Source organism: Schistocerca cancellata, chromosome 6 (genome assembly GCF_023864275.1).
Source record: "Schistocerca cancellata isolate TAMUIC-IGC-003103 chromosome 6, iqSchCanc2.1, whole genome shotgun sequence".
NCBI classification, from domain to species: Eukaryota; Metazoa; Arthropoda; class Insecta; order Orthoptera; family Acrididae; genus Schistocerca; species Schistocerca cancellata.
Window position 1 is genome coordinate 434,560,221 of NC_064631.1, and position 22,165 is coordinate 434,582,385.

General features: G+C 45.0%; 1 protein-coding gene across 5 annotated transcripts in view; it reads left to right on the forward strand.

The window, feature by feature from the left end:
* LOC126088119 (S phase cyclin A-associated protein in the endoplasmic reticulum) overlaps positions 1-22,165 on the forward strand; it is a 581,441-nt gene that overhangs the window by 466,898 nt on the left and 92,378 nt on the right. For all 5 annotated transcript variants that reach the window (XM_049906219.1, XM_049906218.1, XM_049906220.1 and 2 more), the window contains one exon: positions 14,734-14,950. In XM_049906219.1, the coding sequence (XP_049762176.1) occupies positions 14,734-14,950 (217 nt within the window). The remainder of the gene's footprint in view (positions 1-14,733; positions 14,951-22,165) is intronic.

Consider the following 22,165-nt stretch of genomic DNA (forward strand, 5'->3'; position numbering starts at 1 on the left):
GCTATGAAGTACTGTACAAAAAGTAGAGGTCGTATTATTCGTAATTCCACCGTGAGACTCTCTGTGGAAAGGTGAGTCTGAATTTTATACAAGGCTATTTGCTATGTGTGTATCATTCATATTCATACATAGTCATGACGATGTTTCTCCGTCTTTGGCCGTTCACTCTAATCGGCCAGTGTGAATGCGCACTGTGGCAGGTAGATTGGAATTCTGGCGACTTCCATTCAGATTCGCTATCCTCCTCGGCGGTGGCCACAAAGGTCTTACCTGCGTCAACCTCAATGACAACTCTGTCACCGGTTGTCTGCGGGACTCACCATCTCAGACTCACTTACCAGGCGCGCCCGTAAAGGCCTATACATAATATAATCCAGTTTTTATAATTTGGAATGATTATTTTGTGTAAGATCTTTCTTTCTCTTCATTCTAATTCCATTAGTAAACACGCACTCAGATGCATATACGAGAAGCGTTCGGTAAGTAACGCAACACATTTTTTGTCGGCCAGTTTCGGTTGAAAAAATGCGGATGTGGGATTTCGTGGAATCTTGCAGCTTCAGCCGCTACAGTCTCATGATTTCCGATTGCTGGCGGCGCTATACTTACCCTTCAAAATGGCGTCTGTAATGGAGGTGCGTTCCAGACAGAGCTTTTGGCATAAAATAAGAGCATCGCAGATATTCATAGGCCTTTGCAGAATCTCAACTGAGACTCGGAAATGGACAAAAGCACGGTAAGTCATCGGGCGAGGCGTATTTCGTCATCGCAATAATGTCACGCAAACCTGTCTGATCTCTCGCGTGCTGGCTGCACACAGCTATGACTCCTGCAGTGTTGGAACGTGCGGACACTCTTATTCGAAGTTGTCGACGGATCATAGTCAAAGACCTCGCTGTTGAACTGGACGTCTCTCTTAGTAGCACTGACACATTCATCCACCAGTTGGGGCACTCGAACGTGTGTTGCAGGATGTCGCACCTTCCCGAATTCCATCTGTTTGGCCCAATTAAGGATGCACTCCAGTACGTGGATAATGGGGAGATTATTGATGCATTAAGACGTTGGCTCCGATGTTGACCAGTAGAGTGGTACCATGCGGGCCCATAGGCCCTCCCAGTAAGGTGGCGAAAGGCTGTCACATTGAACGGAGATTATGTTGAAAAATACGGTTTTGTATCCAAAAGACTGGGGAATAATACCGTTGTTGGAATCCTGAATGAAGTGAACGTACTTTCAGAAAATAGATGTGTTGCATTGCTTATTGAAAGCCCTTCATACATACAGGTTTTGGGATGTTATCATAAAGTTTTGTACTTCCGAAAAACATACACTCTGTTATAAATATTTCTTATGCTTTGGAAAGTTATTTTGATTTTTCTAGCTCTTGCTTTCATAGCTTTTTTATCTGGCCCATTGATTGTGATCTACTCCCCAAGATATTTAAAGCTGTACATGCGGTTCATTGTTCTATTTTCGGTGTTTAACTACATTATATTGTTCTTGATGTTGGGCATCCATTCTGTTTTTAGCTTTCTCCCATTCAAAGTAATCTCCCTCAAATCTAGTGCACTTGTGTCAGCGGTTGTTTTTTTTTTTTTTTTTTTTTTCCCCCTCCAGAAAATCACAACAAGCCTTGAGGTGTGAACGGCAGTATTATCGTGATACAGCTTTCACGAGTGGTTTTGCCACAATAGTGCTTGTTTTCTTCGACGCATAATTTCCACATAGTATTCCTTATTGACCGTATGACCATAAGGAAGGAACTCAGGTTGCACTATCATATAGTAATCAAAGAAAACCGTGAGACGAACATTCACCTGTAATCGACCTTGTCGAACTTCTTTCGGACTTGCCTGTTCAGCTAGTTTTCAGTGGGACGATTGGGTTTTGGTGTCGACGTCATACCCGTAGATACATGTTTCGTCATCTGTTGTGACCTTCTTTAGAAGTTCTGGGTCGTTGATATAAAAGTTTTCTGAGTATCGTACCGCGTCATAACGTAAAGAACTTTACTGGAGAAACCAGCGTTTCGGCCACGGTTGCAGTGGCCTTTTTCTTCGTCTACTGAAAACCCTGAAGAGAGCCACTGTAACCATTTCCGAAACGCTGGTTTCTCCAGTCGAATTTTTTTTTTTACATTATGACGCGGTACGATGTACAGAAAACTTTTATTTCAACTGACTCTGGCCGCGGAAGCCTACGCAATTATATTTTGGATCATTGTCGACTTCATTCGACAATTCTTGAGCGATGTCTACGCGACGTCGATTCAGCAATTTCGGAATAAACTTTTCTGCTACACATTTCGTGATCAAAACATCCGAAAAAATTGCTTGGCTTGAGCCAAAGGACATTTCAGAATCATCAGGAACCTCTCTGATGGTGATTCGGCGATTTCCCAGAACCATTTTCTTTACTTCTTCCACATTGTCTTCGGTAGTCGACGTGCTAGGGCGTCCAGTACGGTCGTCGTCTTGTACTTCTTCTCGACCCTCTTTGAAACCTTTATACCACCCTTAAAAAGACAGTCAACATTTCGAATGCGGTGCTGCACTTTGTTCAATTTTTCAAGCAAAATTTAAAGCAAATTCTGATCAATTATTTTCGAAAATAAAAACTCGCTGAGCATTCGAAAACACACACAACATTTTCGACTGAAAATCGGATGTATAAAGTCTTCAGATTTTTTTTTTTTGTTAACGTTACTTTTGATCATAGCTATAAGCAGCAGTGGCAGGGCAAGAAACGGCAGCAGCATGGAAGTAACCAATTTTGTAACGTTTTGCGAGTTCCTAACCATGAGCAAGTTATATTGTTTCATATGTGTGCTTTGGTTGTTTAGTTTTTGAATTCCTGCGTGTTAATTTAATAGACACAGTCCTCGCGATTTCGTTTGTGTCGGAAAATAAACCGGTTTAGTGACATTTTGCAAGTTCCTAACCAAGAGCGAATTATTTAGTTTCACCTGTGTGCTTTGGTAGTTTAGCTTTTGAATCTCTGCATGCTAATCTAATTTACTAGACACAGTTCGTGCGTTTTCGTCGGTGTCTACAGTAGTTTCGTTGCGATTGTCGATGGTCGTTTGTTCGTTGTTTTGAAAGCTAGTGGTCGCTCGTTGGCATTAGTCAGTCACTCAGTCAGTCAGCAGCCGCCGGCCGAGAAACATCAGTAATAGGGAAGTAACTGATTTTGTGACATTTTACGAGTTCCTAACCAGGACTGAGTTATATGGTTTCATCCATGTGCTTTGGTAGTTTAATTTTGAATTTCTGTGTGTTAGTTTAATATTTCATAGATATAGTTCTTGCGTTTTCGTCAGTGTTTGCAGTACAGTTCCGCAGCTCGTGTCGATAGCCGTTTGTTTCTCTGTATAACGTAGTTTTCCACCACCTTCAGTATGGATAGGGACTGTGATTTCTGTGTGCAGATGCTAGCTGAATTAGTGACACTTGGTGCTCAGCTCCAGGCTGTATTGACATCGGTTACACAGCTTGAGTCTGCAGTGGATGGGCATCACTGTTGTGGGTCGGCTGGTGGGGATCCAATGGACGTCCGCTAGTCGGTCCACACCAGTGGCCAGCCTGGTTACTGCTTGCATTGAGGTTGACTCCTGACCTGTCGTTGAGTGGGATGTCACCTAGGGGCATGGCAAGCTGCGAAAGACTTCCCAGAGGGCCAAACGTAGGTCTCCCTGGTTAATCTTACGGACAGGTTCTAGGTGCTGCCTCGACGAAAGATCCGTACCCAGAGACTGGAAAGTTGCACAGGCCAGTGGTGTCAGTCAGTCAACACGGATTTATGAAGTGTTGAGTGCTATCGACAAGGGATTTCATATTGCATTTGTAGGTTTCCAGAAGGCTTTTGACCCTACACAGAGCGAAACGATCATAATAATCAAATAAGGGCAGTCAGAGCTTGCACGGAAGGATATAGGTGTTCTTGTTTTCCGCGCTGTTCGCGAGTGGAATAATAGAGAATTATTGTGGAGGTGGTTCGATGAACACCGCCGGGCACTTAAGTGTGATTTGGAGTGTAGCCGCGTACATCCTATTCTTCTTTATAGAATAGTAACTCACTACCCAGCGTTGCTCGAGTATGTATTTATTCCAATCTTCTTTTAATCAATCTCCTCCTCGTCGTCCTCCTGCCTGTCTCTTCCCTCTCCCCATCTGCTTCCTCCTCCTCCTCCTACTCCTCCTCCTCCTCCTCCTCCTCCTCCTCTCTCTGTCCACACCCTCCTTCCCCACCCTTCTCTGTGCATCACCCCCACCGCAATAGAAGTTTGCTGGTTTTCACCCTCTCCGTATTTCTTTGCAAACACTGAGTAATATGTACGAAGATTGGTTGAAATCGATCCAGGTATTTCGGAGGAGCTTCTTGTGCGCAGTAACAGCCGTGTACGCAGATGTCACATATATTTAACATATTTCACCCGTATTTGTACACATAGTCCACCTGTGTCTCTAGCGAATTTCTCCCTGCATTTTCATTTTCACGCAGCTCATTGTTGATGACGTCGTATCTCCTGAATTTGTAATGTAGATTAATTCTTACAAAGAAGAAGACAGCAACGAGCCACTATTAAAACTGCTGTTTATTTAGGTAAATAGCGCCGTTACCGGTTTCGAACTGGCAAGTTCATCATCAGACGGCTGTTCACATGATTTTCAAGATACACTTTACATTTTCGATTTTTATTCTTCCACTGTGGCGAAGTATTTTTGGTATGTTGTTGCCGTCGAAAATTCCGCGCGATTTTGTTGCGAAGTGGTAGGATTGTATTTTTCGAATATTCCAAAATACATCCAGCACTTATGTAATTTGTACATCACCATATTGTGCAAAGCACCACACACACACACACACACACACACACACACACACACACACCAAAAACAATTTGCCACATGTGAAGTTATCACAAAGATTGCAGATTTACAAATTTGTAAATTTGTATTGCTAGTAAGTAGTTGGCGACGGTGGATGAACTATTTCGCAGTGTCTACATTCCAGTCTGACGGAGTCTTGCTGATAGTAATTAGGGAGCTACAGTACTTTTAATGATTGGTATCAGAGTTGGGAAAAGTTTAACCCTTTCTGGCGGGTCAAAGTGATGCTGACGGCTAATATATAAACTGGTTTAGTGGGTGTAGTAGTTCACAGAATTAATTCCGGTCAGCCAGTAAACACTTCCTAATAATTCTGGGGAGCAGTAAGTCTCGTAATTTGTCTTGCGCGACGCGACCGGAGAGTGCGTGGCTACGGGGGGTGGGGGTGGGGGGCAGAAGCCGTAAGTGCGACTCGGCGCGTGGGCAGACGAAAGCAACGTTTCGAATCTACTTATTATTATTCTTGTTGTAGAACATCTGATGGTGTCAGTAAATGTCTAAACCGTAAGTGGCTGAACTGTCCAGTCCCAGTTCCCGGCTATTGTGGTATCTCCAATTTACACTGAAGAGCCAAAGAAACTGGTACGCCTGCCTAATATCGTGTAGGGTCCCCGCAAGCACCCAAAAGTGCCGCAACACGACGTGATATGGAATCGAATAATGTCTGAAGTAGTTCTGGAGGGAACTGACACCATGAATCCTGCAGAGCTGTCCGTAAATCGATAACATTAAGAGGGGGTGGAGATCTCTTCTGAACAGCACGTTGCAAGGCATTGCAGTTAGTCTCAATAATGATCATGTCTGGGGAGTTTGGTGGCCAGTGGAAGTGTTTAAACTCAGAAGAGCCACTCTGGATCAATTCTGAACGTTTGGGGCGCCGCATTGTCCTGCTGCAATTACCCAAATCCGTCGGAGTGCACAACAGACACGAATGGTTCCAGTTGATCAGACAGGATGCTTACGTACGTGTCACCTGTCAGAGTCGTTTCTAGACGTACCAGGGTCCCATATCACTCCAACTGCACACGCGACGCGCCAGTACAGAGCCTCCACCACGTTGAACACTCCCCTGCCGATATGCAGGGTCCATGGATTAATGAGGCTGTCTCCATAGCCGTACACGTCAATTCGCTCGATACACTTTGAATCAAGATTCGTCTGACCAGGCAAGATTTTTCCAACCATAAACAGTCCAGTGTCGTTGTTTACGGGCCGAGGCGAGGAGTAAAGCTTTGTGTCGTGCAGTCATCAAGCGTACACCAGCGGGCCTTCGGCTCCGAAGGCCGATATCGATGACGTTTCATTGAATGGTTCGCAAGCTGACACTTGTTGATGGTCCAGCATTGAAATCTGCAGCAATTTGCTGTCACGTTGAACGATTGTCTTCAGTCGTCTTTGGTCCCGTTCTTGCAGGACCTTTTCCCGGCCGCAGTGATGTCGGAGTTTTGATGTTTTACCGGAATCCTGATATTCACGGTACACTCGTGAAATGGTCGTACGGGAAAATCCCCATTTCATCGCTACCTTGGAGATGCTGTGTCCCATCGCTCGTGCGCCGACTATAATACCACGTTCAAACTCATTTACATTTTGATAACCTGTCATTGTAGCAGCAGTAACTAATCTGACAACTGCGCCAGACACTTGTTGTCTTATATAGGCGTTGTCGATAGCAGCGCGCTGTTCTGCCTGTTTACATCTCTCTGTATTTGAATACGCATGCATATACGAGTTCTTTGGCGCTTCAGTGTTGAACGAGAGTGTGAGTGATTAATAAAGTTGAATAGACACTTCCTGACAAAAAAATGGTTCAAATGGCTCTGAGCACTATGCGACTTAACTTCTGAGGTCATCAGTCGCCTAGAACCTAGAACTAATTAAACCTAACTAACCTAAGGACATCACACACATCCATGCCCTAGGCAGGATTCGAACCTGCGACCGTAGCGGTCACGCGGTTCAAGACTGAAGCGCCTTTAACCGCACGGCCACGCTTCCTGACAAAAATAAAAGCAAATAAGAAGGTAGATTAGGTTTTAACTCCTGTCGAGAACAAGTTCATTAGAGACGGAGCAGGATTCTTTCAAGGATAAAAGGGAGGAGGAGGAGAAATGAAACTTCACGGATGATGAGGATATGTGATGCTATTGTAGTGATCATAAAATCGACTCACATTTATAAACAACTTGGCTGTATGAGCCTGCTTATGAGTATAACGTTGCACCCTCTCTATACTCGATGCATGCACTGATTCGGCTGCGAATGGTGTCATAAAGCTGTTGTGTCTTCTTCTGAGGAAAGCTGGTCCTCAGCTGTTGTACCCCATCCTTGAACTTCTGGATGATTTTGCAGATTTTGTAGTTGTATGTTCATCTTAGCTTTGGATATTTGCCTTGAAGTGACCGTTCTTAACCATCACCCAGAGGACACGCGTGAAATAATGAATGTCACGGACGCGAACAGTCATTGCCCTCTGCTACTACATGAATACCAGAACATTGCTAATAACACCGGTCTTCCAGTATTAAACGATGTATTTCCTACGGAGCCAAAAAGACCAAGATCAAGACATCACGCTCTTATCACAACCAGGGCTTTCACGGAAATTGAATTCAGTTCCATCGATGAATGGAAACGCTGATGGCAACAAAACTGTCCTCCACTGTGCTTGAAACTGCCCTGATTCCAGAAGCAACTCTCTGGATTTGACAAGCCTCCGGTGGTCTCGCGGTTCTAGGCGCGCAGTCCGGAACCGCGCGACTGCTACGGTCGCAGGGTCGCATCCTGCCTCGGGCATGGATGTGTGTGATGTCCTTAGGTTATTTAGGTTTAAGTAGTTGTAAGTTCTAGGGGACTGATGACCACAGCTGTTAAGTCCCATAGTGCTCAGAGCCATTTGAACCATTTTGACAAGCCTCGGGTAATTTGGGCTACCCTGAACCGCATCCGAACGGGCCATGGAAGATGTGCAGACAGTCTCCGCAAGTGGGGCAAATCATCACCGTCTTGTGAATGTCGTGCGGAACGAGAATCCGTTGCTCATGTTTTCTGGACTTGGTTACGCACATGTCTACAAGGGCCCTTTCGAAGATTTCCAGACAGCAACGAGTGGTGTAGTAAAATTCATAAAAGATCTTGACACCTGTATTCATTTTTTGTCATTTATGTAATTTTGTTGACATGTAGTAGTTTTGTAATCTTTGCGTATGTTTTGCTATGCGATAAATAAATAAAACTAGGATGATATCCGAGCTGGACCAACACGTCTACTGTCTAGGACAGAGCTGGGAATCTACCCGAGCAGAGGTAGTACCTCAACATTCTGGACACGTTGATAGGAATATGTTCCATGTGTGGACGAGCATGTCATGTTGAGGAATAACACGACGGTACTGTATTAGGACAGTTAACACACGAAGATGCAGGATGTTCGTGACGTACCGTTGTGGCAGCAAAATTGTCTCCGTCACTAGGAGTCGTGATCTGAAGTCAGTGGAAGAATGGGACCTCTCGTCATACTCTCCGACGATGATCATCGCTGAACGCAGTGTGACACCATTCTGCAGTGTGGTCCACACTTCTCGGTCGGTCACAGCACCACTCCAAACGCAGCCGCTTGTGTTACGTTAGCGGCAGAGAACGTATGGGACGATAATTCTCTAGTCTGGCTGCTGCTAGTCTCCGAGAAATGGTACAGGATGTCTCAGTATATTGCAAGGAGTCCCATAACTTGCTCACGGATAGCAGGAGCAAATGTGCAGCGCTTACAGTGTGGTTGGTGCACAATACGGCAATGCCCCCTTGTGGTGGTCAGGGTGGACGGCAACTTGGCAGCGGCTCTGCCTGCCCTCACGTTCCCATGCAGTCTAATACGGAGAAACTGTCCTATCCGAGGGCCTCAGATATCTGGATGTTGGACGATTCATCTTCCTAGTGTACTGCAGACTGGCAGTAAGGTCCGTTACAAAACTCGGTGAAGTGCTGACAACACTGTCTCATAAGAGCATGCGGCAGCTTCGTGTCCTTACAGCGATCACTCAATATCTAACGCTTTGTGTACCCTATTATATGTATTATAACACTAAACAAGTGTAACCCTAACGCGGTCTTGTGGCCTTTATGCCTGTCGCATATAATTAGAAGTCTAATCATTTAAATATCTGCCGATTGTGTGTACGTGTAGGAGCTACAGTTTGGCACCCGCCCATGTCTTCTGGTGCTTCATATTGGGTAGTGTATTTAGCAAGATCTCTGTTAGTCTAATAATGACAGATTTATATAAACCTGCTGTTTTTGATGCTCGCAGCTACATCTGTATAGCAGGCAGTTTATGTAGAATGCGGACGCGAGCGTTAACGGGAGGTATCGGTGAAATTTAATCCCGGTTTAAAAAAAAAAAAAAAAAAAAAAATATACTGACGTGCTGTGTTCAATGGGTAAATAGAATTTGCTAAACAAAATTTTTTCATCTCTTTCATTATTTTTGAGTCTCGAAAATTTATTATTTTTTCAAACCTATACTTTGAATTGTTGGTTGTCACGGAATGTATTCACAAAAATTTAAAAATATACTGACGTGCTGTGTTCAATGGGTACATACACAAAAATTTTTGGGCCAAAAAATTTTTTAAAATTGACGAGAAGTAGCAAATTTTCGTTTTGATTTTTTCAAAGAAATTGAAATATAGTTACCTTCTTAATAGCAGATACATACGAAAAGTGTAAATCGGTTACAAAAACTTTGTATATACAATATGTGACAAGATTTTGGCTAAAATGGAGTTACTATGACATTATGCAATGTTTGGCCCAGTGTTTACTTCGTAGATTCTAACTTAAATTGCGTGAGAGTTTTATATAGGAGGTGAGATTTCGAGTTTTAGTTACTGTAATCGTAAATTCAGGCAGATTGTAGCGCAGTCGTTAGGCATTTGTACAGGTTAGTTCATACATTCTTTGCGTGTTTCCCTTGCCATATCCAGGCACGGACTCGTGTTTCAGTAACTGTTGTTCAACATCGATTAGAATGGACAGGGACTGTGATTGCTGTGTTCGGATGAGGGCTGAGTTGGCATCCCTTCGCTCACAGCTGCAAGCGGCGCTGACTTCGGTCGCGCAGCTTGAGGCTGTTGCCAATGGGCACCACTGTGGGGAACCGGACTTGGGTATCACGGGGATGTCAACCTCGTCCCGTCTGTCCCCAGATCGGTCTGCCGCTGTGGTTGCCCCGGTTGCTGCCCGCAGTGGGGCTGAGCTCTCGCCTGTTGTTGATTGGGAGGTCGTTGCAAGGCGTGGCAGGCAGCGAAAGACGTCCCCGGAGGCTGATCAGAAAGCCTCCCCGGTGCGTCTGACAAACAGGTTTCAGGCACTGTCTCTGGCTGAGCCAGTTGCAGCTGCCTGCCCTGTTTCAGAGGGTCATTCTCAGCCTTCAAGGTCCGGGCAATCGCAGAGGGTGGTGGGCTTATTGGTAGTTGGGAGCTCCAATGTTAGGCGCGTAATGGGGCCCCTTAGGGATATGGCGGCTAAGGAGGGCCAGAAATTCAGTGTGCAATCCGTGTGCATTCCGGTGGAGGCATTCCTGATGTGGAAAGGGTCCTTCCGGATGCCATGAAGAGCACAGGGTGCAGCCAGCTGCAGGTGGTAGCCCATGTCGGCACTAATGACGTGTGTCGCTTTGGATCTGAGGAAATTCTCTCTGGATTCCAGCGGCTATCTGATTTGGTGAAGGCTGCCGGTCTTGCTTACGAGATGAAGGCAGAGCTCACCATCTGCAGCATCGTTGACAGAACCGACTGCGGACCTTTGATGCAGAGCCGGATGGAGGGTCTGAATCAGAGGCTCAGACGGTTGTGCGACCTTGTTGGTTGCAGATTCCTTGACTTGCGCCATAGGGTGGTGGGGTTTCGGGTTCCGCTGAATAGGTCAGGAGTTCACTACACTCAGCTGGCGGCTACACGGGTAGCGGAGGCTGTGTGGCGTGGACTGGGCGGTTTTTTAGGTTAGAAGGCCTCGGGAAAGTACGGGCTGGGCTGCAATATCAAAGGGTGCATGGCAAATACAGGACGTGCTTGGATCAAGGAACAGTCGGAATTATAGTTGTAAATTGTTGTAGTTGTGCTGGGAAAGTCCCTGAGCTACAGGCGCTAATAGAAAGCATAGAAGATGAAATCGTTATAGGTACAGAAAGCTGGCTAAAGCCTGAAATAGGTTCTGCAGAAATTTTTACGAAATCTCAGACGGTGTTCAGGAAAGATAGATTACGCAGAATTGGTGGTGGAGTGTTTGTGTCTGTCAGTAGTGGTTTATCTTGTAGTGAAGTCGAAGTAGATACTCAGTGCGAATTGGTATGGGTGGAGGTTATACTTAACAGCCGAACTAAGTTAATAATTGGCTCCTTCTACCGACCCCCAGAGTTCGATGATATAGTTGCTGAACAGTTCAGAGAAAATTTGAGTCTCGTAACAAATAAATACCCCACTAATACGGTTATAGTTGGTGGGGACTTCAACCTTCCCTCGATATGTTGGCAAAAATACTTGTTCAAAAGCGGTGGCAGGCAGAAAACATCTTCAGAGATTGTCCTAAATGCTTTATTCGAAAATTATTTCGAGCAGTTAGTTCACGAACCCACGCGAATTGTAAATGGTTGCGAAAACACACTTGACCTCTTAGCCACAAACAATCCAGGGCTAATAGACAGCATCATGACTGATACGGGGATTAGTGATCACAAGGTCGTTGTAGCTAGGCTCAATACCGTTTCTTCCAAATCCACCAGAAACAAACGCAAAATAATTTTATTTAAAAAAGCGGATAAAGTGTCACTAGAAGCCTTCCTAAGAGACAATCTCCATTCCTTCCGAACTAACTATGCAAATGTAGACGAGATGTGGCTCAAATTCAAAGATATAATAGCAACAGCAATTGAGAGATTCATACCTCATAAATTGGTAAGAGATGGAACTGATCCCCCATGGTACACAAAAACAGGTCCGAACGCTGTTGCAGAGGCAACGGAAAAAGCATGCGAAGTTCAGAAGAACACGAAATCCCGAAGGTTGGCTAAAATTTACAGACGCTCGAAATTTGGCACGGACTTCAATGTGAGATGCCTTCAATAGGTTCCACAACGAAACATTGTCTCGAAATTTGGTAGAAAATCCAAAGAAATTCTGGTCGTATGTAAAGTACACAAGCGGCAAGACGCAGTAAATACCTTCGCTGCGCAGTGCCGATGGTACTGTTACCGACGACTGTGCCGGTAAAGCGGAGTTAATTGAACGCAGTTTTCCGAAATTCCTTCACCAGGGAAGACGAATGGAATATTCCAGAATTTGAAACACGAACAGCTGCTAGCATGAGTTTCTTAGAAGTAGATACCTTAGGGGTTGCGAAGCAACTCAAATCGCTTGATACGGGGAAGTCTTCAGGTCCAGATTGTATACCGATTAGGTTCCTTTCAGATTACGCTGATACAATAGCTCCCTACTTAGCAATCATATACAACCGCTCGCTCACTGATAGATCTGTACCTACAGATTGGAAAATTGCGCAGGTCACACCAGTGTTTAAGAAGGGTAGTAGGAGTAATCCATCGAACTACAGACCTATATCATTGACGTCGGTTTGCAGTAGGGTTTTGGAGCATATACTGTATTCAAACATTATGAATCACCTCGAAGGGAACGATCAATTGACACGTAATCAGCATGGTTTCAGGAAGCATCGTTCTTGTGCAACGCAGCTAGCTCTTTATTCGCACGAAGTAATGGCCGCTATCGACAGGGGATCTCAGGTTGATTCCGTATTTCTGAATTTCCGGAAAGCTTTTGACACCGTTCCTCACAAGCGACTTCTAATCAAGCTGCCGGCCTATGGGGTATCGTCTCAGTTGTATGACTGGATTCGTGATTTCCTGTCAGGAAGATCGCAGTTCGTAGTAATAGACGGCAAATCATCGAGTAAAACTGAAGTGATATCAGGTGTTCCCCAGGGAAGCGTCCTGGGTGACAATTTGAGCAGTTCTCCTAGGTTGTTCGCAGATGATGCTGTAATTTACCGTCTAGTAAGGCCATCTAGTAAGACCAGTATCAGTTGCAAAGCGATTTAGAAAAGATTGCTATATGGTGTGGCAGGTGGCAGTTGACGCTAAATAACGAAAAGTGGAGGTGATCCACATGAGTTCCAAAAGAAATCCGTTGGAATTCGATTACTCGATAAATAGTACAATTCTCAAGGCTGTCAATTCAACTAAGTACCTGGGTGTTAATATCACGAACAACTTCAGTATTAAAGACCACATAGATAATATTGTGGGGAGGGCGAGCCAAAGGTTGAGTTTCATCGGCAGGACACTTAGAAGATGCAACAAGTCTACTAAAGAGACAGCTTACACTACACTCGTTCGTCCTCTGTTAGAATATTTAGAATATTACTGCGCGGTGTGGGATCCTTACCAGGTGGGATTGACGGAGGACATCGAAAGGGTGCAAAAAAGGGCAGCTCGTTTTGTATTATCACGTAATAGGGGAGAGAGTGTGGCAGATATGATACGCGAGTTGGGATGGAAGTCATTAAAGCAAAGACGATTTCGTCGCGACGTAATCTATTTACGAAATTTCAGTCACCAACTTTCTCTTCCGAATGCGAAAATATTTTGTTGAGCCCAACCTACATAGGTAGGAATGATCATCAAAATAAAGTAAGAGAAATCAGAGCTCGAACAGAAAGGTTTAGATGTTCGTTTTTCCCGCGCGCTGTTCGGGAGTGGAATGGTAGAGAGAAAGTATGATTGTGGTTTGATGAACCCTCTGCCTAGCACTTAAATGTGAATTTCAGAGTAGTCATGTAGATGTATGAAGGAAAAATAAATGAAAGACGGCTTGATGCTATGAAACGTGTATTCTGTACTTTTAGTTTTGCATATTACATCACTCATTCGCGTATCCGCTGCGTCGGCATGTGCGAGACGCCGGCTGCACCCGCAGCTGGCCACGCGGAATGAAAGGAAGCGGTCGCCAGGCGTCGTCCACATCAGTCACCCGGCTTCCGCGTTACGTTAGAGTTCGTAGACTGCAGGTGCGTTACCGCTAGAGTGCATGTGTATACTGTAGTATGAATGTGTTCGGATGTTGATTATCCGCCTGACCGCGGCCACCCATCCTGGACCGGAAACCTTCATAAATATTTACTTTCCAGTTCACAACTGAGTCCGCCGCGAATGTTATTCCGCATGTCAGGAAATTTGCAAATGTAAAAGAATGTAAACTATAGTTACGCTTGTTTATTTACGTTAATTTCGGATGAACATATATTTTAGACACACTTACATACACGATTTCAGATGTACGTACATTTTATGCACATATACAGACACAATTAATGTTTCAATTAAATTTCTGCGTTGTACGTATCTATCTGGTGCTTGAAAACTAACTATACTTCAACATTTTTGAAAAAAAAAAATCAATATGACTACAATAAAAATTGCTACTACCCTTTCAGTTTTAAACAGTTTTGGCTCGACTTTTTTTATGAATACATTCGGTGATAACCAACAACTTCACGTATGGGTTTGAAATAATAATCATTTGAAAAAAAAAATGTTTTTTTTTTCTGAACTCAAATATTCGGAAGTGATGAAAAATATTTTATTTAATAAATTGGATATATCTACTTAATTCAGTATGCCAGAGAAGTTACGAGACGAATTTTCAGCCCCCTGCGACTCTTTGGTTTTTTCAACCGGGTTGGAATTTGGCCGGTACCTCCCCTGAAAGCACGGACGAGAGCGGTGACGTCGCGAGGACTGCAGCGCATGCTGTGTGTGTGTGTGCGGCAGGTGCAGCGGCGCGGCGGACGGCGGCACGCAGCTGTCTGGCGCCCTGCAGGTGACGGAGCTGGTGGGCGCCGTGTCGATGCTGTACGGCGCGCTGCTGCGCCAGGGCGCGCCCGCCGCCAAGCCGCCCCCGCCGCTGCCGCCCCACACCGTCAGCGTCGCGCTCGCCACCTTCCGCCTGCTCGGCCACGTCGCCGAGCTGCACCTGCCCATGTTCCAGGTACGTGTGGCCCACTGGCACGCTACTGTACTCTACTGTACTGTAAGCGCAGCGGCCTGAAGTGTTAAACGCGTCGCCTGTTATCGGGACACGGCCCATATCCTACCCATTTACATGCATTTAAAAGCAACAGACACGGAGGTGGAAGCTTGTCGAAAATGGCTCTCCCGGGCACAATGATTCACTATGTACAACTTAGTACCTCAGGACTTAATACAGATATCCTGCACCGCATACCAGAACTCGAGAAACTTTGTAATCCAGAATGGTTCGTACGATTAGACGAATTAGAACGAAGAGGTTACAGCTGTCTACACTCAAGAGCAGATGAAGGAAAGACACCTAAACTGAGATCATTTGACCTGGATACCACACAGCCGTCTTCATATACGTATAATATTCCACAAACAAATCTGAATATTTTTTAGTATGTCTGTGACACTCAACCATCTACGATACTGACCATTAAAATTGCTACACCAAGAAGAAATGCAGTTGATGAACGGGTATTCATTGGACAAATATATTATACTACAACTGACATGTGTTTACATTTTCACGCGGTTTGGGTGCATAGATCCTGACACATCAGTACCCAGAACAACCACCTCTGGCCGTAATAACGGCCTTGATACGCCTGGGCATTGAGTCAAACAGAGCTTGGATGGCTGCCCATGCAGCTTCAACACAATACCACAGTTCATCAAGAGTAGTGAATGGCGTATTGTGACGAGCCAGCTGCTCGGCCACCATCGACCAGACGTTTTCAGTTCGTGAGAGATCTGGAGAATGTGCTGGCCAGGGCAGCAGTCGAACGTTTTCTGTATCCAGAAATGCCCGTACAGGCCCTGCTACATGCGGCCGTGCATTATCCTGCTGGAATGTAGGGTTTCGCAGTGATCGAATGAAGGGTAGAGCCACGGGTCGTAACACATCTGAAATGTAACGTCCACTGTTCAAAGTGCCGTCGATGCGAACGAGACGTGACCGAGACGTGTAATCAATGGCACCCCATACCATCATTTCGAGTGATACGCCAGTATCGCGATGACGAATACACGTTTCCACACACACACACACACACACACACACACACACACATATGTTGTTAGAACATGTATGGTCATATTTTGAGTGTTTTTGACGTTTTTCAAAGTTGGCCAACAGTGATACAAATTCTCGCAATTTGCAGTTGTTTTATAGCGCAACACTGTCTTTTTTTACTAGAGCTCATGTGTTTTTCCGTTTATATATCAACATATTGTGGGTCATGCACGACTGCTTGACGAGGTAATGATGCAAAGCCTCAAGTAAATCTTGTAAATCCCGGTGATGGATCTTTCTCTCCGAATTACGTTTTGGGGGAGAAAGGAAAAGTATTTACATTTCACACACTTCGTACATAACATACACTTGATGGCCATTAAAACTGCAATTTTATTTGCTTATTCTCGTATCTGAAACACACACATTGTACACAGTTACGACTATATTCATTTTGCCCATAACGTGGCCACTTCCAATGCATTTTCTGTTCCTTCATGAAGCTGATCTTCTGTGTAGGAGGTTGGATACAGTCGGCACTGAAACATATGATGAACTGTCTGATCTTCTCCCAGTCACATTGAATATAATTTTGATCAGTGTAGCCCTAGTTGTAAAATTAACATTTGATCCGCCAACTCCATATCTCAGTCTATTCTGGGACTTCCAAATCATCCATTTCTCATCACAACCAGAAGATATAGTTTCTGAAACTCTTTTCCGGCCAGGGGCAAGGTAGGTCGTAGTCCTCCATAGCTGCAACCTAGATTTTTTAGAAGTGGTTCTAAGTGCCGTCGATGTTCTAAGGAAACTCCTCCTTGATGTCAGTCGTTGCGGGTGCGGTTCGTTCCCATACAGAGGATGCGTTCTCTCCTGCAAGTTGGCAAAGCCATTCGACTTACTGTGTTTCTAGTAGCCTGTTGATGATTCTGCAGGTGACGTTGAGAGATATGTCCACCTGTCGCAGAATAGCGCAGCGTGATTACAGAGGTTTGTGTACTTAGTGATTGACTGCCCCACTGTGACCTGTCAGTTTCCGCGGCGGAAAGTTTTGACTTGCAGATGATGCAGTGTTTCTTGAAAGTAAGATTTCTGTCAAGTATCACTCCTAGATACTTAGGGTCTCACAGTCTTCGAGGTCGACACCTGACCATTGTATTGTATTGTATGTTAACCGGGGACCTAGAAACGACGGAGAGGCTCCGTCCCCGCCGCAGCCGCAGTGGTCCACAACCCCGCGATGACTACCGCAGTCCACTTCACTCCTCCGCCGCCCCACACCGAACCCAGGGTTATTGTGCGGTTCGGCCACCGGTGGAACCCCCAGGGAACGTCTCACACCAGACGAGTGTAACCCCTACGTTTGCGTGGTAGAGTAATGGTGGTGTGAGCGTACGTGGAGAACTTGTTTTCGCAGCATTCGCCGACATAGTGTAACTGAGGCGGAATAAGGGGAAGCAGCCCGCATTCGCCGAGGCAGATGGAAAACCGCCTGAAAACCCATCCACAGACTGGCTGGTTCACCGGACCTCGACAAAAGGCCGCCGGGCGGATTCGTGCCGGAGACCAGGCTCTCCTTCCCGCCTGGAAAGCCGTGCGTTAGACCACACTGCCAATCGGGCGGGCCACCTGACCGTACTACCTTTAATTTACGACTAGCTTCCCTGTTTCTGAAATGAAAAACATACACTTGTGCCTTTATGGGATTTGATTTAAGTTGGTTTGGGTGTAATATCAGGAAAATTTAAGGCCATTCATGAGGGTGTTCTGTTCAAAATCAGTGCTCTTGGTGGCTAGAACAAGGTAATCGGCATACAAGAAGCTCCTTCTGTTGAGTGCTATGGATTCGTCATTCGTATATATATTGAACAGAATTGGATCCAGCACATTTCCATGCTTTTCTGTAGCCTCCATCGCTTACGCTGTTCTTTGAAGTCGACGGAAAACCTGAGACTCTGCAGAAGAGTGGCGATGACCCTTGTTAAGGCTACAACCCATTGTCATGTTGTAGACCTTGGCTAGTAGTAGCTGGTGATTGACGGTTCATACGATGCTAAGTCGGCAAATACCACTCCTGTCACCTTACAAGCTTCAGACCCATCTTCTATAAACAGTGTAAGATTTAGCAGCTGCCCGGTACAGTTTTTGCCAGGTCGAGGTACAGATTGCTAAGATATAAGGGGTCAACTACAGGTGACAGGCGATTTAAAATGAATCTTTCCAGCAATTTGTAAAAGTGACAAGTAGTGCAACTGATCTAAAAGACTTTGAATTATTTCCTTGTTTGCGTGTTTCAGCAAAGCAATCACTCGGCTCTTGCACCATATATTTTGGATATGGCCTCTGCTCACACAGTTGTTGAAAAGTTGGAGAATCCATTTCTTTGTTGTTACGCTAAAGTGTTAAATTGCTCGGTTTGTATACCATCCAAATTAGCTGATTTTCCATTTTTGCTCTGTTTGATAGCCTTCTCTGATTCTTCCATCCTGAATGATGATGTAAGGCCACAGCTCTCCTCTTGTTCTTCCCTTTGCAGTGTTTGTTTGTGGATTGCCTTCTCGTTCAGCAGTAACTGATGTGCTGTTTTATTGGCAATGGTACTGTGATGTACAGCGGTCTTAGTCTGATCATTGTTTAGGCGTCTCACAAGTCTCCAAGCTTTAGGACTGTCTGCCTTCGAATCCAAGTTTTCTATAGGTTTTATACCTTGATATCACCCTTATAAGAAAAGGAGAGTGTTTCTGTCTTCCACAGTTGCTTCACTGAAAGGATTTTCTTCAAATAAATTACTGTACACAGCGAGTAGGGTCGCTTAGTGTAATGAACGCCCAGGAATATAAGATGTTCGACAGCCGCTGGGGATAGACATTCTCGAGCATCTCTTTAAAGACGTCGCAAAGGGCATTGGTTCTACAGAAGATACTCGGCGTCGAGCAGTTCTGGAAATCTTGGCCAGTACGGCTTCTTAAAATTAAACCTCCTCCGAAAAGATACTTTTTGAGATCTTATGGCAGCAGATAATTGGCACATTATTCGTCTGTGCTGTAAGTTGCGTATTGGGGAACATAAAGGTTTTGCACATTGTCTGATATTGCTGCTGCCAAATACAGGGTGGCAATTATTGATATGAAAAAAAGTGAATTAGTTACAAACTACGGCGTGCACACACTTTATTCAACGTGTATACGTAACTACAGATATTCAGGTTTAGGTTATGACATGTTCGATATGCCTGACATCATTAGCGATGACTTGGCGCAGAGGGATAGCGAAATTCTGCATGACCCGCTGGAGCATCGGAACATTGATGCTGTCGATGACCTCCAGAATAGCGGTTTTCAGCTCAGCAATGGTTTTAAGGTTATTGCTGTACACCTTGTCTTTAATATAGCCCCACAAAAAAGAGTCGCATGTGTTCAGATCCGGAGAATATGGCGGCCAATCGAGGCCCATGGCAATGGCTTGTGCATATCCCAGAGGCAGAATGCGGTCCCCAAAGTGCTCCTCCAGGAGATAAAACACTATCCTGCTTCGATGTCGTCGTGTTCCATCTTGCATGAACCACACCTTGTCGAAATCAGGATCACTTTAGATAGTGGGGATGAAATCACCTCCCAAAACCTAAACGTACCGTTCGGTAGTCACGGTGCCATCAAGGAATAGCGGATATTTTTCCGTGACTGTACATTGCACACCATACCTGTTGACGGTGAAGAGACTTCTCTATCGCGAAATGTGGATTCTCAGTCCCCCAAATGCGCCAATATTTCTTATTGACGAACCCATCCAAATGAAAGCGGGCTTCGTCGCTAAAGCAAAAGATGGATGCGCATAGTATTTCCCATCATGCCCCGCTGCTAACCGTGCAGTTTGAACGTCCTAACGCAAACCGTTCGGAAAGTATGACGATTTTATTTCATATACTTGAATAATTGTCACTATGTATGAGATCAAGACCGTAGGCTCGTCTCCATCTGCCGCTGTTAAAAGCTCGAGGTAGCTTTGCGTCGTGGATGAAGATCAGGTGAGTCACCTGCCCATTTTTGTACTGCTGCTGTAGTCTCATACCGAGCGAGGTGACGCATTGGTTAACACACTGCTCTCGCATTCGGAGGACGAGGGTTCAAACCCGCGTCCGTCCAACCTGATTTAGATTTTCCGTGAGTTCCCTATATCGCTTCAGCAAATTCCGGGATGGTTCCTTTGAAAGGGCACGGCCGACTTTCTTCCCCATCCTTTCCTAATCCGATGAGACCGATGACCTCGATGTTTGGTCCCCTCCCCCAAACCAACCCACCAACCGATCCAAGACTCATCTTCATGGTCATAGCCGCAGACAGTAATACATCTGTTGAAATTGTCTATCATAATCTGTAAGTGTTTATTTTGAAAATTGGATGGTTTGTTAACAGTGAATTCAGGACCAGGTGTTTTATAAAGAGAGGAAATGATGCCATTAGCTGTTTATAGAAAGATGATTTCAATTTTGTTTCCCTCCGGCACTGCTGTGGATAAAATCTGGATATCTGTGTGAACAAAGAACTTCCACATTTATCATGTCGTTGTTCAATGGGGAGACACATTCCATTTATTTTTGGTCTGCGCATATCACAACTTGTATGTGTATGTTGTGTGCACAGTATATGGCACTGGTATTGACTGCATAGTTCTTCTTTGGGTGATGTTACACCGCCAATACTTATAGAGTAAAAGTTAACTTTGGCGCTTAGAAGGGTTCAGATGTGAATCTTCTTGGTGTGAAAGGATTAGCCGTCATTCTCTGACTTACCGTCCTGATCACAAGTTATCACTATTTTCGGGGATGCTCCTTCCGTGTACCCCAAAACTGAAGTGGGAGAGGGTTCTGAAAAATATGCTGGCTATGGAAACAGTTGCACACATTTTCTGTCGAGATCGGTCAGGGCAGCGACGTACGGGATTAGCCGAGCGGTCTAAGGGACTGCAGTCAGGGACTGAGCGGCTGGTCCCGGCGGAGGTTCGAGTCCTCCCTCGGGCAGGGGTGTGTGTGTTTGTCCTTAGGGTAATTTAGGTTAAGTAATTTGTAAGCTTAGGGACTGATGACCTTAGCAGTTAAGTCCCATAAGTTTTCACACACATTTGAACATTTAGTCAGGTCAGCAAATCCAGCGTGCTGTCTTGCGTTGTCTTCTTGAAAAGTAACGTCACAGAGACAACGAAGACAGGGCTCAGCCACCGACATTATGACATTGGAAATGGAACGCTTGCTTTTCATTTACTGCTTATGCGAGCAAGAGGTCATCTTGATGTATACCCAGTGGCACGACATACCATCACGCCAGCTAGTGGTATCGTCTGACATACTGCCATCTTTCAGAATATGGAATGCAAAAAACTTGCAGTAGAAGAGACTTGCTTCATATTATTGAAGGGTAAGTGGTCACACTTGGCAGTAGATGATGTTAGTTTCATATTACCAAAGATGAAGTAGTGCTCAGATCTCTTAAGATATGCATCTTAGAGCCCATGTTTATTGGGTGTTTTTTACTTCGAATTATCGTGGCAGGCCTATCCCTGAATACTGTCCATTCCTGCTGAGACCCACTGTATTGGTTGACCCTTCTAGGAAGTTGCTGTCTCGGTACTTCGGCAGTAAACCTCACCAGGATACAGAACACGTCTTTCGCAGTGTGTGGCACTGGAGTTGACTGAGCATCTCCGTGACGCTGTCGCTCTTACTAAATGATCCTGCAAGGCTCTATCTATCGGGAACAGATCCAGATTGACGAGCAGTATTGAAATATTGATCGAACTAGGGTTTTGTAAGCTACTTCCTTTGGGAGTGGACTATATTTCGTGGGGAGTCTCGCATCTACCTTATCTTTATTTAGTTTTATCTGGTCTTCCCACTCTTAACGCGCTTAGTACACCTACGCTTACATATTCTGTGGATGAGACTGCTTTCAGTGTATGTTCTGCAATCACATTCTCATAAGTAAGAGATATTTCTGCCTATTTATGCGTAATACGTCACGTTTGTTTACGTTGAGTGTCTGATGCCAATCGCTGCACGAAGTGTCGATCCTCTGCAGGTCTTCGTGCATTTCACAATATTCCAGTGTTGCGACTTTTCCGTATACAACAGCATAGTCCGCGAAAAGTCTCGTGGAACTCCCGACGCTGTCATTTACA